The sequence below is a fragment of the Carassius gibelio genome, chromosome B20, assembly GCF_023724105.1.
Source record: "Carassius gibelio isolate Cgi1373 ecotype wild population from Czech Republic chromosome B20, carGib1.2-hapl.c, whole genome shotgun sequence".
Lineage (NCBI taxonomy): Eukaryota > Metazoa > Chordata > Actinopteri > Cypriniformes > Cyprinidae > Carassius > Carassius gibelio.
In genome coordinates this window covers 22,981,093-22,997,902 of record NC_068415.1, presented here as the reverse complement: position 1 = coordinate 22,997,902, position 16,810 = coordinate 22,981,093, and the positions used below count along the sequence as shown (strand labels likewise).

The 16,810-nt window shown below is 37.5% G+C and overlaps 2 protein-coding genes across 4 annotated transcripts in view; one reads left to right on the top strand and one right to left on the bottom strand.

The window, feature by feature from the left end:
• Positions 1–5,940, top strand: part of LOC127983806 (coiled-coil domain-containing protein 85C-B) — a 38,137-nt gene extending 32,197 nt beyond the window's left edge. For both annotated transcript variants that reach the window (XM_052586149.1, XM_052586148.1), the window contains 3 exons: positions 1,915–2,007; positions 2,514–2,612; positions 3,454–5,940. In XM_052586149.1, the coding sequence (XP_052442109.1) occupies positions 1,915–2,007; positions 2,514–2,612; positions 3,454–3,543 (282 nt within the window). In that variant the 3' untranslated portion in view covers positions 3,544–5,940. The remainder of the gene's footprint in view (positions 1–1,914; positions 2,008–2,513; positions 2,613–3,453) is intronic.
• A 2,832-nt stretch (positions 5,941–8,772) lies between these two features.
• Positions 8,773–15,931, bottom strand: LOC127983801 (cyclin-K). Of its 2 annotated transcripts, none has more exons than XM_052586139.1 (11): positions 15,776–15,931; positions 14,856–15,125; positions 14,671–14,752; positions 13,973–14,104; positions 13,792–13,897; positions 13,156–13,213; positions 12,534–12,703; positions 12,218–12,408; positions 11,009–11,042; positions 10,834–10,902; positions 8,773–10,277 (listed from the first exon to the last, which is right to left on the bottom strand). In XM_052586139.1, the coding sequence occupies exons 2-11, from the start codon at positions 15,056–15,058 to the stop codon at positions 9,709–9,711; spliced, it is 1,614 nt and encodes a 537-aa protein (XP_052442099.1). In that variant the 5' UTR covers positions 15,059–15,125; positions 15,776–15,931; the 3' UTR covers positions 8,773–9,708. The 2 variants fall into 2 exon arrangements, with proteins under 2 accessions (XP_052442099.1, XP_052442100.1); XM_052586140.1 differs by having other exon boundaries at positions 14,856–15,110; positions 15,776–15,923.
• Between the last annotated feature and the right edge of the window lie 879 nt (positions 15,932–16,810).

Genomic DNA, 16,810 nt, shown 5'->3' with positions numbered 1-16,810 from the left:
GAGACTTGTAGTAATACTGCATAATGTAGATCATAAAATGTTGATTTTGTGAATATAGCTGATAAATCTCACGCAATACCAAACATAAATCTCTCTGTTACCAAAATGATGTTCCATTCATTCGTTTGCATTTTCTTCTTCTTAAACCATTTTTAATGCTTAGTTCTTGCAGTGTTATTTTTTATTGTCATATTTTTATCAAGAGTTGGGTTTACTTGAATTCATTGAATTGTCTCTTCCCCATTACATTCCGTCATCATTATCATAATCCAGAACTCTTTGTTGACAATCTGACAACTGACATTCACTTTCAAATTACTTGATGACACTTACATTGAAAAGTACATCATTTTCCACGTATTAGAACCATGCAAATTGTGTTTAATCCCAGTTTTGCTGTCTAAGAGTTGACACTATAGTCTGTCCTCTTAGTCAGCACTTATTAGTCTAAACAGAGTGGGAATTCAGAGTGGGAACCATTTATAAAAAGGATTTCTGCATTGTGTTTCAATGGGAACCATCTCAAATTATGGAGAGTTCTTCCTTCCAGAAGCTTTGATTGATAAGATCTCTTACGAAAGACTTGGAGAGGTGTATTCAATGCTTTTTAGGCCACCACCAAGTGTTTTTTAAATGGGGTGTTTTGCAGTCATCATCAGTATGAATGTATGCGGATCATGTCCGGCTCTCTTCATGCGGTATGAATGATTAAACACAACCAGGGGTTTTTGTCCTCCGCAGCTGTCTGGGCTGCTGTGTGCGATGTTGAGCAAAGATGAATGTTTTAGATGGAATGTAGTTTTCATTATGAATGATCCTCATATCTCGGAGTTAAGACAGATCATTATCAATGATGAATTAGTTGATGTATCACCAATGAGAACAGGACTGCATGATGATAATGCATATGAGCTGGTTTGTTTTTTGGTGCACGATGATTTACCTGTCAGGGATCTGGGAAGGAGGACCGAACTGCAGTGAGATAACAAGGTTTTATTGACAAGACAGACTGATACAAGAGGTAGTGAAGTGCACAACAGATATCACAACAGGAACACAATAAACAGAACAGCTAACACAAAAGGGTACGGTGCACTATAAATAGGGAGGAAAATACATGAGGGACAGGTGAGCACAATTAGACCAACTACGGTAACAAGAGAGTGTGGTAAAGAGGAAACAAGGAGGAGGGGCTAAAGGAGCACATGGCCGAGAAAGTAACTAACAAGGCCATGCACTGACACTAGACACAAGAAACAAACATAAAACAAAGTGACAGTGCAAAACCCTGACACTACTAGCTCAGCTAGTTACCTGATAGCTGCTAATCTAAAAAGCTAAGTTAAGATGGTGATGGGAAAATATTTTTTAGGAGAGTCATCTTGGCTTTTATGTACATGAATGGGCAATCATCAAATTTCTACTAAACTCTTGGTAACATTTACTGTCCTTCCGCTGGTTGACCATTTAAACCAAACTTGACCCACTAATGACCAGTTATAAACCAGCTGCTATGTTTCAATGGTTTGAGGTGATGTTTTCAGCAGGATGTTTTTATGTTTTTAACTTAGCTTTTAAAACAAGGCGTAGGTTTGGTTTGAAAAGTGGTTACAGGGAGGCAGGAGACAACCCAGAAATTATAATTTTTCAACAAACCAGCAATTAAATCAGTGAGTCACAGAACCTGGATCATATTAAGAAAACCTTTTTTTGTGTGTGTGTTAATATAAAATCTTTACTGTCACTTTTGATCAATTTAATTCACCCTTGCTGAATAAAAGTATTAATTTCTTTCAAAAAACATAAATAAAAAATCTAACTGACTGAGTAGTGTATACTTCCATAATACTATATTCCCCAAAAATGTCCTAGTATATTGGGCAGGAGCAAACTAACATGTGTTTTCCTCTACAGGGGACTGGAAGGCTACAGACCAGTGAGTCTTCTCCTTCCACCGGGTTTGTCTCATCTGTACAGAAACCTGAAGCTGTGGTTCATGCCATGAAGGTACACACATTTTCACACACATTATCAAACCAAATCGAATGTATTTAAATATAGAAAAACCACTATATAGAACTTTATATAAAGCTTTTTCATCAAAACGTTGAACAAAACAGGTTACAATTGATAAAACAGCAGATATACTGTTCAAAACTAATCTTTTAAACTAGTGCTGTCAAACAATTAATTACATGCAAAATAAAAGTTGTTGGTTATGTATAGTATATGTATGTGTATTGTGTTTATTTATATATATATACACACACACACGCGCGCACACACACACATTCATTATATATTTAGAAAATATGTATATACATTTATAAATGTATATTATTATATGTTATATATAAACAACATATTTTTCTTAAATAACAATTTAACATTAAATGTCAAATAATAATAATTTAAAACTACTATTTTGGGGGAGAAATGGCAGTTTTACAGTACAGTATAACTGTTTGAGCTGGGTTTTTAAATATTGTCTTGACCATGCACTGTATTAACAGGTTCAGGAGGTCCGTGATAATCTGGACAAGCAGCTTCCAGAAGAAAGTGAAGAAGACCTGAGTGAGAAAGAGAAAGCCATAGTGCGAGAGATGTGCAACGTGAGTATTTATTTCGATTTTTGCGAAGTCTGTCATGCTATGTAAAACACATTGTGCACGATCCAAAAATGTGATGCCCCATCCACTCAGTTGACCCTTTGTTAGTTCAGCTTTAGAACAATGGCAGATAAAATGCATTACAATATCACACTTCATTTCCCAAAATGTCACACTGATCACAGAAATGTCTGGTTAGTTTATGGAACATTTGGTAAATCTTCGCTTCAAGAGGAAGTGTCACCAAGTGGGTGTAGCTCATGATAGTTTGATCTGTTTGTTGGGCCCCTCAGTGGAATTTGGGAATGAAGAAATCCAGCTCTGAGCACAATTACACCTCTGTCCTTCTCACCTGGAAACACCTGGCCTGTTCAACACCATTGTGAACTCTGCTCATATGAGTTCTTGTTAGATGTTTTGGCTGGTTTGCACTTTCTATAGGGGAATTAAACATAATGCTAAATACGCCAATTGAATAACATTTCAATAATAGTTGGTAATTTGCACTCCTCTTGGTAGATTGCACTGGTCTTTCATTTGCACAATGTTAGTAGACCAACAGAACTTCCCACTCCCATCAATGCTTTTTTGGGATTGTGGTCTCACACTTATTTGAAAATCTACTTTATTTATTTGACATTTTATTTTTTTTGTTATATAGACAAAATATTACAGAACATACAAAATGAATTGGTTCATTCATAAGTATAGATTGTAAGTTTTAAGTATAGGTTTTAAATAAGAAAGCATAACACTGAAAATGCCAGCAGTTTATAAGATGCAGGTTTTGCACTGACAGAAGGATGGCAGGTTTGTTTTTTTGACTTGGTCCCATTGTGTTCAGGTGGTGTGGCGAAAGCTGGGTGACGCAGCAGGATCAAAGCCGTCCATCCGACAGCAGCTCTCTGGGAATCAGTTCAAAGGTCAGCTCTAACACATGAGGAACATCGCTCCTGTTCAGCCACCATTAAACTCCAGCAGCACCAAACTGAGAGACACAAACGCTTCTGTCCACTACCATCATCCATGTCAAATAATTTGGTGTCCGACTATTGCCATTAACATTGGGCCGCCACACTCCAATTTTCAGTTAATCTGTAAACAAGCAATAATCCACCTTGAAAAGACATTTTTTGACTGTTAATTATATTTTTTCTTTATTGATGAAATTGATCTGGTATGAATTTACCAACTCTGGACTGCTCAGTTGACAATTACCCAACGGTCAATTTGACCGAATTTAGATTTAGAGAAGAAACACTGAAAGGACAGTGTGGTTTGGGACTGGACCCATGAAGTGTTTACAACTGGCAGCTAGTGATGTTCAGTCAGCTTTCCTCTTTTTTTTTATGTTTTACCTCATAATATTGTTTTTACAAACCAGTGATGTAAGAAAACTCATTATTGTTTGCCTTCACCCTTTTTGACAAAGTTGTGTCCACCGAACTGTGGTTCACTCCTTTCAGAGTGATACCAGATCATGCTCACTCACTCCACTGTGTTCTGGTACCCTTCCTGTGCAGGTAATCTATACTAATGACTCTGAAAGATGATGTAAGATATGTACAAAAAAACACTTTATTATGTTGTCTTTTTAAGTGTTTTTACTTTTTCTAGAAGCTGTTTTAATAAGTTCCAACTTTACAGCATCTGGGGTTTCTTAACAATGCAACAATTTTTGATCAATGCAACTCAGACACAAAAGCAGCACAAAACATGCTGAATTAGATTTTTCCCTCTTCCTGTATGAAAAAAAGGCGGTCACAACTGAAAATCATTGTATTTGAATATTTAAGATGTCAGATTTTAAAACGGTGTGCTGTGCATGCTAGACAATCACATCTCTCAGGTCTAGGGAAATGGCAAGTATACAGTACGTCATGTCTGAAACAGTAGTTTCAGTTGTCCTTTTCCAGCCTTTTTAAGTCCTCGGTTGACCCGTTAACAGTCACGACTGATGCATTGGAAGAAATAATTGTGCTAACCTAATGTTTTAAAGGTCTATGCTGTCTTTTTCACCACTAGGAGTTTATCTACATGAATGTCCTTTCTCATGATTCTAGTAAAAAAAAAAAAAAAAAACATGCAATGCTCCACTTTGACCTCCACATGAATGCATGACAGATGATGGCAATGGGGTCAAAGTTTAAATTAAAGCAGCTTTGTGTCTCAAAAAGTAGACAAGTCCATCAATGTCTCCTGCCCCGACTAAATATTTCAGTCCATGAAGGAAAACTGTGCATCAAGTTTCATGGACGTTTAAGTAGTTGTTGCAGGGGGATTCTCTGTCACTGTCAGTTACTATGATTATAGTTTGTTTTGGATGAACAATGATCACAAGCCCTCATGGAATCCATTAGAAATTCTGCATATTTCCCATCCCCTGCTTGTTTATCTATTATATATTTCGGCTAGTTTAATAATGCTTTCGGTTACCAAAAAGCACTTTCAGCACCATTTAACACATCTTATGTGTTATCCTCACATTTTCCCTCAGAAGTCTGAACTATTGAAGAACTATAGTTACCATTAAACTTAATTAGTGATCAAGGTCTGGATATAGCAAGTGGCATTCAGTTCATTTAAATGCATGTCAGCAATAGTTTAATGTATGTGAGTCTCTTTTTCCTGATATTCTTTTCAATGTCAAATAAACCGCTCAGCTCATGCCTGTAAATTAAATACTATGGCTGTGTTCAGAATGCAAAAAGAAATGGTACGTAAAACAGCACACATTTTTCAACCATAAACAGTAGCATTGACATTTAAAAAGTCTAGAAATATTTCATATTCAAATAAATTGCAACTAATTCAGTTCGATCTTCATACTGACGATGGAAGGTCGAGCATATGTTGTATGCTGCATTTAGTTGTATTCCGAACCTAGCCAAAAGATGTAATTGTAAATGGGTGACAGCTAAAGAAAGAGTTTAAACATGAATTAACCAGAGGTGTTTTCTTTATTAGTAAGAGTGCATTCGATTGGCTGGCAATGAGTTCTGACCCACCTGTTACAAACATGAGAAGTTGCTATTGTTGTTAATGAAAGGAGCTGCAAGCAGATCCGAAGCGGTCTTAACACAAAGCCATGATTTTTCGGGGATGATATTATTTGGCATGTGCTGCCTCTTTTGTGCATGGGGTTTTATTTGGAACCTATGCACCTACTCCCTGTTTTGTTTTATTGTGTAAAGCCTCTGAGGTTTATCCTGTCTTCAGTGTTAATAGCTGCGAGCATGACCGCAGGATACATTTTATGGTAAAGATGTAAAGAAAAAAAGGTGTACAAAGTGAACCAAACAATTCTGTCAATAAACAATCTATTGCTTTATGTCGTCACATTTATTTTTATAGCACTTTATACTGATTGTTTTAAAGCAGCTTTATAGCAATGTACAGGAGAATAAGTTGTAACAGATGTTACAAACTTAATCAATTATAAAACAACATAAATATCGATTTCATTGCATCCCTGTTTCTATTTAGCTCAGTTTAGTTCAGTGTTGGTTTAATTCCATTTTGAAACATACAGTATTGTTCAAAATAATAGCAGTACAATGTGACTAACCAGAATAATCAAGGTCTTTCGTATATTTTTTTATTGCTACGTGGCAAACAAGTTACCAGTAGGTTCAGTAGATTGTCAGAAAACAAATGAGACCCAGCATTCATGATATGCACGCTCTTAAGGCTGTGCAATTGGGCAATTAGTTGAATTAGTTGAAAGGGGTGTGTTCAAAAAAATAGCAGTGTGGCATTCAATCACTGAGGTCATCAATTTTGTGAAGAAACAGGTGTGAATCAGGTGGCCCCTATTTAAGGATGAAGCCAACACTTGTTGAACATGCATTTGATAGCTGAGGAAAATGGGTCGTTCAAGACATTGTTCAAAAGAACAGCGTACTTTGATTAAAAAGTTGATTAGAGAGGGGAAAACCTATAAAGAGGTGCAAAAAATGATAGGCTGTTCAGCTAAAATGATCTCCAATGCCTTAAAATGGAGAGCAAAACCAGAGAGACGTGGAAGAAAACGGAAGACAACCATCAAAATGGATAGAAGAATAACCAGAATGGCAAAGGCTCAGCCAATGATCACCTCCAGGATGATCAAAGACAGTCTGGAGTTACCTGTAAGTACTGTGACAGTTAGAAGACGTCTGTGTGAAGCTAATCTATTTTCAAGAATCCCCCGCAAAGTCCCTCTGTTAAAAAAAAGGCATGTGCAGAAGAGGTTACAATTTGCCAAAGAACACATCAACTGGCCTAAAGAGAAATGGAGGAACATTTTGTGGACTGATGAGAGTAAAATTGTTCTTTTTGGGTCCAAGGGCCACAGGCAGTTTGTGAGACGACCCCCAAACTCTGAATTCAAGCCACAGTACACAGTGAAGACAGTGAAGCATGGAGGTGCAAGCATCATGATATGGGCATGTTTCTCCTACTATGGTGTTGGGCCTATTTATCGCATACCAGGGATCATGGATCAGTTTGCATATGTTAAAATACTTGAAGAGGTCATGTTGCCCTATGCTGAAGAGGACATGCCCTTGAAATGGTTGTTTCAACAAGACAATGACCCAAAACACACTAGTAAACGGGCAAAGTCTTGGTTCCAAACCAACAAAATTAATGTTATGGAGTGGCCAGCCCAATCTCCAGACCTTAATCCAATTGAGAACTTGTGGGGTGATATCAAAAATGCTGTTTCTGAAGCAAAACCAAGAAATGTGAATGAATTGTGGAATGTTGTTAAAGAATCATGGAGTGGAATAACAGCTGAGAGGTGCCACAAGTTGGTTGACTCCATGCCACACAGATGTCAAGCAGTTTTAAAAAACTGTGGTCATACAACTAAATATTAGTTTAGTGATTCACAGGATTGCTAAATCCCAGAAAAAAAAAAATGTTTGTACAAAATAGTTTTGAGTTTGTACAGTAAAAGGTAGACACTGCTATTTTTTTGAACACACCCCTTTCAACTAATTGCCCAATTGCACAGCCTTAAGAGCGTGCATATCATGAATGCTGGGTCTTGTTTGTTTTCTGACAATCTACTGAACCTACTGGTAACTTGTTTGCCACGTAGCAATAAAAAATATACTAAAAACCTTGATTATTCTGGTTAGTCACATTGTACTGCTATTAATTTGAACAATACTGTACATCCTTCATATAAATAAAACGTATCATATTCGGAGCTATATTTCGGAGCTATATTAGTGTGGGTCCCAACTTTATGGCCTACATAAAGCCCAATTCCAGTAAACATGCCAAGTCAAGTCACCATTATTTATGTAGTTTTTTTTGTTTGTTTGTTTGGTTTCATCTTTAAAATGCAGATTGTGTCAAAGCAGCTTCGCAAAATGCAAAATAATAAAATAAATGTTGAGAATTGTGCCCCCTAATGGTAATGAAGGGAATTACTCCTGTTTACTACAATCATTTCATCTCATTGACAACCTCACAATATAAAAGCTGAATCAGTGTATTGTGATACCTCTTTTATTTATAATATACATGAATACTTATCTTTACATGCAATACGCTTAGTAAACGCATACATTTTAAGATAAAATAAAAAATATATCATTTACAGCAATGCACTCAAGACATTCCATGCGATTTAAATCTTGTAAGTGCATTTTATTTAGTACAAAAATAAGTCATTTGAGCTTGTAAAGTTTTCTAGCTGCAGGGCTTGTTTGTATTTTGTATGTGTGTAGGTTCATGTCACACAATCGAATATCAATATGGAAAAGACAGAACATGTTTTCTGAAAAAGTATTTAATATTTTAAGCGAACAAAATAGAAAGTTTGATTATTTAGAATAAAATAAATAAGAATAAAACTTAAACACTAATACATTTTATACGATGACACCATTACCATTACAAAATGTAATGTTGTTTACTAGTGTATTTCAAGTTTTAAAAAAAGTATTAATTTTAGAAATGTATACTGGGGTATATCTTGTGAAACTTTATTTAATCTTTCCAGCCAGGAGCTTGTTTGTATCATTCTGAAACTGCACAGAACCCAATGTCCTCGTGTTAAACCGTATTTTTAACACAATGTGTACGTTTAATTAAAGACAACATTATTTTCTCAGATAATTCACAGCCTGACAGTCATGCAATTTAAAACAAGACACAACCAAGTAAATGCACAAGGGGAAAAATACTTTTATTATCTGCCTAAAAAAAAAGAAATCACCAGGCAAACACATGGTGGTTGAGCTTAGCAAGTCCTTTGCTGATTAAATACTAACCAAACTAAGGCACATACGGGAAACTATAGAAAGAACATGCCTATCAATCAATGCACCTGATCTCAGGTCAGTCAAAGATGCCAGAAACGCATCTGAATAAAAGGACTGCTAACGATGATTTGTGGGATATTTTCCCCCAAGAAAATAATATGAATACTTCAACACAGCAACTAAAAAAGCAAAGCCAAAGGAGAGTGAATACATAACACTGAAAAGAGTTCTCTAAAGATAATACAGAATAAATCATATGTACAACCAAGAATTCATAACTCATTCACAGAAGTGGGTTTGGACTGTAAGTGGTGATGTGAACGCATTTAAAGACACAGTTTCCCCCAAACTGAAAAAACTTCAGGATCTCTCTTCACGTTAAAACCATTCATATTGACCAGAACAAACAATATGAATAATCCTTGCTACTTGAGATCAGACACCACGTAATCATTTTGAAAAAAGATGATAACCCCTCTATTTCTATGACCTCAAAAACATCAACATCATGGTCCATTTTTTAGATTAACCAACCATGGCTACCGTGAAACTGTATGGAAAAGTTTAGAACAACATGAGGGAGAGTCAACACATCAGTTTTTTTTAATTTGGGGTGAACTATCCCTTCAAATGGCATCAGTGGATTTAAAGTCCACAGAACCGTGAAACCCTGGACCCAAGCAGAAGTCTGTGGTACTTCATGGACTCCCAGACTCAACCAGCGCTGATCTGTGCAGCTGAAATATGTTGTACCTTCCTGTGAAACCTGCATCAGAAAACATAACCCCAGGACAGACCGTGTACACTGTATACAGGCACATGACTGATTTAATCACCCCTCATCTCATCCACGCCCCTCTGTTCATTCCTGCCACAGGCGGCATGCCGTGGGGCGGCAGCGGCACCTGAGGCTGGCCGGGTGGAGGTGGGTACCCAGCGGGGGGTAAGCCCATCACCGGAGGGGGCACATTGTGCCCTGGTGGCATACGCGGGGGCGGAGGGGGGTAGCTGGGGTTGTAGCCTGGAGGGGGGTAAGATGGGGTGGGTGGGGGCAGATTGGGAGGAGGGTAAGAGTTTGGGGGCGGAGGGCCTGGAGGCGGGGGGTTTGCATGTGAATATACATGGTGGTACGGCAGGCCGAACGACGGGGGCATGGGTGCGTAAGAGGGCGCTTCGGTCTTCATCATGGACTGCAGACTCTGAAATCCCTCGCCCGACATGTAGGAACTGGACGTGGACATTCCCATGATATAGCTGGAGGGAGGAGGGGGTGGAGGGCGGTGAGGTAGAGGGGGCGGGGCCCCGTGAGGCAGGGGAGGAGCCGGGCCCTGTGCTGGATCCATGTCAGCTGATGAGGCCGGTTCTGCTTCAGCGGGAGGAGCAGGGATCACAGACGGAGGCTTGCGGTCTGTGTGCACACAAGTCAGAGACAGGCCACTGTAGTATCAACTACACACATTTTACACAGAGTTTATTTGTTCTAAAAAAGTGAATCATAATACCACGTTGTGAATTATCATTCCAATATGATCAATTGATTTCCACTCCAGACTTAACTGTCAAAATGTTAATATGCTAATTTGGGACTCTAATTTTTTTAATAATGTTGAAAACAGATTTTTTTTTTTGGACACTGATCATTCTTCAGAATTCTGTGATGAATAGAAAGAAATCACTGTAACATAATAAATGTCTTTACTGATAATTTTGATCGATTTAATTAGTTCTTGCTAAAAAATAAAATATAAATTTCTAATGTATTTCTAATGTCAATTACTGTGTATTACTAAAAGCAATTAGTCTGAAGTAGCGGGAAGCACAGTCATATATGGTCAAATGCCAAGACAAATTTCCAATAACCCCACTAGAAAATGTATGTAAACAATTCTTTTTGTAGATGATGAGCAATGTACTTTTACCAAAGATTTATTTTGCTGCCTATTTCCTGAGACAGAAATCCTCACCTGGGGGCTGGGACACAGGGAGAGGGGGCATAGGGCTCTCCAGACGTGGTATCTTAGACCCGACTTGCTCTGTTTCAGAGACAGAGAGAGAAATTAGCACTGCATACAGTAGGACATTCATCATCTTATCGATATTCATTATTATAACACTATACAAACCTCCTGAAGGGCTTACCTGGTGGGGCTTTAGGTTCATCTTTAGGAGAGACCTACAAAATCAAATAAAACATGAGCCTTAAAATACTTCACAATTACTGTAGGAATGTAATAATTCTACCTTTACTTCCAAGATCGTTATTTACATGATAAATAAGAGTCTATTTTAGCTTCCAGTTATGTCACATATGTGGAAACATTTGGATTTGTGCCGAACGAGAGAGGAAGGCATCAGATTCACCATAAATTCATTCGTTTTTTGGATGGACGTTTTTATATCCTAAACGCATAGCCTAAACTTTAGAGGATTTGCTGTGGAGAGAAGGAAACTAATAACAGTTTATAATCTTTTATGTTTGTAACATTTTGCTTTACCGGCATTTTAGCAAATTATCTCTGAATGTAGCCTAATAGTATAATGCAACGTGAGCCTACAAGATTTTTTAATGTTTTTTTTTACTTTCAAAACGCTATTTTATACGAGTAGCATTTTTTAACAATGCAACAAACATTTTTTTATATCTTTAAAAAAAAACACTTGAATGTCTTTAAAGCGCTAACAGATTTTTACATTTTGTTTAGTTGCCTATAATTTGGCCAAAATCTAGAAAAGATGGTGCTGTATTTTTTATTTTATTTTTTTGAGTAGAAAATGCTGTACTTTATTATTATTATTATTATACTATTATTATTATTGTTAGTAAAGGCAAAGAAAAAGTTTTAAATAAAACGTCATTAACCGTTTGTTTGTTTGTTTTTTTCTAGGCAAACCAGTTTCGGAAGGATAATAATAATAATACACAGGAATCGAAAAAAATAATTATACAGAAAACCGATTCGGCTCGGAGTTTTTTATTAAATTATTTTTTTCATTTTCAAGCCCTGGTTGTTTTCTTTGCCTACCACAATTCTTAAAAATATCTTCTTTTGCGTTCTTCAGATGAAAGAAAGGGTTGGAATGACATGAAATGTGAGTAGATGACATCTTTAACTGTTATCGCGTTTTTGAATGTGATTTCCACTTTTACAAATCAAACCAGTTTTATTAGGCAAAACCCTGGCAAAGAACTACACGATCCATAATCCTGAAGCACAAAGCTACCTCACAAATAAAAGTCAGAGATGAACGGCTGTGTGCCAGGGTGGTGACTTAAACTAATTTTTGGTCGCAAATGTGTGTTTTCCATTATATCTCCATAATACATCTAACTGCAAGTGTTTTACTCACATGTTGGCGTTTAATCTTGGCAGGTGGGCTGGCCTGGGGGGAGTTTTTCTTGGAGGGAGGTTGAGCTGGTGGGTTCTGGCCGGGCGGGACAGCAGGAGGGGGGGGCGGTTTCTCTTTGTCCTGTATCTGAGGCTGCTGGGGTATCGGCTGCTTGCCCTGAGAGTACAGATCCAGGATCTGGTGGCAGATGTCTGAAGAAGGTATAGAGATCATGCATCATTACATGGAAAACCAGGATTATTTTTCCTATACCCAAATGATTACTTTGGCGGAGAGAAAGTTTGAAATGCACACTGTCAATGATTAATGTGATTACCCTCCAGCAGCTCCACCGGCACGTCTTGGACAAACTGCTCCCACCAGCGGCGAGACGACTGCTTAGACGTCCACTCCTGAATGTCAAACTTACACAGCCGCCCAGCGAGGTACATGACCGCCACCGCTATGATCTCGGGCTCCCACTGAAGGGACAACATCGTGCAGAGGCTGGAAATACACACGAACATGTTAAGAACTGCAGAAGAATCAATGATGACACGTTAAGCAGTTTACTTGTAAAAATACGCCTTTAAAAACATTCTTTTGTTTTCGGTGCAAAAGAGCAGTGTCTAAAATGAACTGGGTTTAAATGCCTAAATGTTCAAATGCTTGAATATTGCTTTAAAATGTGCATCCCTGAACAACAACTATCACTCAAATTAAACATTAGAAGCCTCAAGTTCTCCATACACACATACATGTATACATACATATACATGTGTGGTTTTAGTTAACTATAATAACACTGATATGCATGTATGGTAACAACTGAATAATCACAGAATCGTGTGGACAAAAAAAAAAAAAAAAAACAGAGACACACACACAAAAAATAAATAAAATGAAATACAGTACCATGGTTGTAAATTAAGAAATGAATGAATGAATTACAGTCCCACCTGTCATTGACAAAGGTCCACGCCATCTGCACGAGCTTCTGAACTTTGTTCTTGTCACCTGAAAAATCAAACCATGATGATTAACATCACCACAAAGCAATATTATATATCTTATTAAAGGGATAATACACCCAAAAATGACTCGCCCTTCGTTCATCTTCAAAACACAGATTAAGATATTTTGGATGAAATCCGAGAGCTCTCTGTCCCTCCCATAGACAGCAAGGGTCACAAACCTTTCAAAGACTTCAGTGGTACAACCGTAATTGTATAAAGCTACGAGAATACTTTTGTGCAAAACAATAATGTGCTTCCTGAACAAATTGTAACATAAATTCATTATTTCCGTTGTTTTTTTTCTCATAACTTTCTCGTAGCTTCATAAAATTACTGCTGAACATCTGAAGTCACATGAAATGTTTTGACAATGTTTTCAGGACCTTTCTGGACTTTGAAAGTTTCGTGACCCTTGCTGTCTATAGGAGGGTCTGACAGCTCTCGGATTTCATCCCAAATATCTTCATATGTGTTTCGAGGATGAACGAAGGTCTTACGGGTTTGGAACGACATGAGGATGAATATTTAATGACATCATTTACATTTTTGGGTGAACCATTCGTTTAAACCCATTAATACCTTTGAGCTGTTTAGCATAGCGCAGCAGAAACTGGTAGGGGTGCTCAAGCTGTAAATCAAACTTGATCGTCTGGAGTAAAATTCTCTCCAGGACCATGACCTCTTCCTGTGGAGACATTTCATGAAACACAGTGACGTTTAACACAGCAGAAACATCATGAGAATGAGAAACTGTGCAAACCTTCGGATCATCTCCAAACTGTGCGAACTGCACATCATTAAGCAGACTCCGAGCCGTTTTAATGATGTCTTTACACTTCTTGGGGGTTTCTTCCACTTTGCCAGCCAGGAAAAGACAACAAGCCCCAGTCACCTGCACAGAGAAACATAAAGCTTTTAAACACGACTAAATGTAGAGTGAGCTACGTGCTACAGTAACAAACATTGTAACATAGACACTGTGTTAACTCAGTCCCTTTTGTTGTTTTTTTCTTCTTGGCACAACAGAATAGTTTTTAAACATTTGAAAACTTTTTATTTGAAAGCCATCAATATGATAAAACAGACCGTTTTTAACCCTAAAAACTCTAGATTATCACAACTTGGACCAAGAAGCGAATGTTAACAAACAATGATATGTTCACCTAGAGTAAAACATATAAACAGTAATAATAGTCATTAAAAGGCCCTATTCTTTGAATTAATCTAAAACCAAATATACTGGATTCGTAAAAAAAAAAAAAAAAAAAAAAGATATTAAAATATATAAATGATATATTGATACTGCTATACACAAAGCAGTACTTTGCCTCCAAACATTGTAAACTATTAGGCTTTATATGGTAGGATGAAAAGAAAACGCTACGGATTAAATAATCTGCCAAAATGCATTGAATGTAAAAATGATCCGATTTTTAAGAGCACAAGTACAACACTTACATATCTGGGAAACTGTTTGAAAGAATGAAACATGTAAAACCGATGAAAGTATGTTATTCCAGTTGCCAGAGTGTCATAATGTCTTAAGCGTTGGTTAAGGATCATATAAAAATACTCGCAATATTTCAAAACCATTCCCATACAGAACTGATAATAAGTTGTACATGGCAGTGTTCGAAGGATACAGTCCCAGACGTGTCCCGACGTCGAATATGAAGCGGGCTCCCTCTCGTCTGTAGCGGGCTTCTGTGGCGGGATCAAGCCCATCGGACTGGGACGGGGTGTGGGCCAGATCCTTCTTGTCCCAGTACCAGCATGGCTTTGTGTGGTCCAGATTTGTGGTAAAACTTCCAGCAGTGGCGGTAGAGTTCTCCTTACCGTCCTTCATTTGGGAGGAGGTGACAGCGGATGCCAAACTGGACAGCAACAGCTGCGCGGGTCTGTACAGCAAAACACTGAACATATCAGTTAGTTCATTACTGGGTCACCTCACACATCTGCTTAAAAGACCATCACTAGTCAGAAAACATCACTGGACTGTACTGACATGACTGGATGAACTTGAACTAAATTGAGCTTCTGCAGAGCTATTTTAAAGCTGAGGTTGAAGTTCGTTTTATAATTAATACATTTTACAACAGTTATTTTACTGTTTATTACTGTAAAGGTGCTTTAAAAAAACTGTTTAAGTGCTATATATATATATAGAGAGAGAGAGAGAGAGAGATTAATAAAGTATTTATAAAGCTATAATTAACACTCAGCACACCTCTAGATTCAAATACTCAAATATAAATAAACAGCGTTAATCACGTGTGACATATTTAAAGCTCTGTTTAAAGTCTATGTGAATAATTTGCTCTAGCTCAAGTGTCACCGGCTAAAGCCCACGCTGAAACACTAAACCTGTCAGATATCACTGATCACAAATGAAGGCAGTCGATTATCCTGTAAATCTGATGTTTAATATGTGAAAAGCGCAGTTTGATTTTTTTTTATCCCTCAATTCATTTTGACAGTGAGAGTAACGTTAAACTCGCTCACGGAAGGTCAGATGAATTACTCATCCTTAGTTTTATATAACATAACTAATCGGTAATCTTACCGTTGTGGTGTAGGATTTCGATTATGATCTCGATGAGCAGTTGAGCAGTTAGATAAAATTGTAATGTTTCCAGTCTTCACGTTCACAACATGGAAGCGGCCATTTACAGCGCGTCTTCTTTGGGCTCTTCTCAGCAGCGCTCTCTTGTGTGTTTAAACCCACTGGAGTCGCCCCCTGCAGGTTTGGAGGACATACACACTAAAATACATTTAACCACACGAAGCTCCATTTGAATCAGATTCAGAATCAGAATGAGCTTCAGCAATAATTATGTAGTAGATAAAAACATAATCTACATTTAACCACCTGACTGTACGCCATCCTCAACTCATGGTGTAAGTGTTATGGTTAATATTTGCTAAATAGTGCTTTCTGAATGCATGCAGGTAACGTTAGTTAGTAACGCTTTTGTTGTGTGAACTTGCCTTTGTCACCATACTGCAAAAGTAAGTTATGTTTGATCTGGTTTTTCAAACTCTTTAAGTATCCAGCCTGTTTCTGCAGTTATGGTGCTGGCTTTATCTGAAGTGGAGTAAAAAAAAAAACACAAAAGCTTGTTCGTGGGATTATACTGTAGCCTATATATGGTGCAATATTAAAATGTACCTTTAATCTTCCCATAGACTATTTTTCTTTCCGGTTCCCTAGATTTCCCTAGAACCTAGTTGTTCGCAATCAGTGTTGAGAAGATTACAAAGGATGATTGTATGTTTTGTTTTACTTCACACTATTTCATGAATATGTATTGCATTATGTTAACTTGGAGGGAAAAGACTGATGTTGTGAATGATTGCTGAGAGATATACTCTAATAGCAAGCCATGCTGATAACACCTACTAATATTAGACAAATATCAGCTGCAATGTGTCCTGTGGGTTATTGATCTAATACAAATGCGTGCAAGAAAATCATATTTATCTTATGCTGTCAGCAGAGGGCAGTACTGCTCAGTAGTTTGCTGACTGATCTCCACGTCACACACTTTTGATCAGCCAATCAGCAAACAGTTTAATGTAAACACCACAGATCACACCA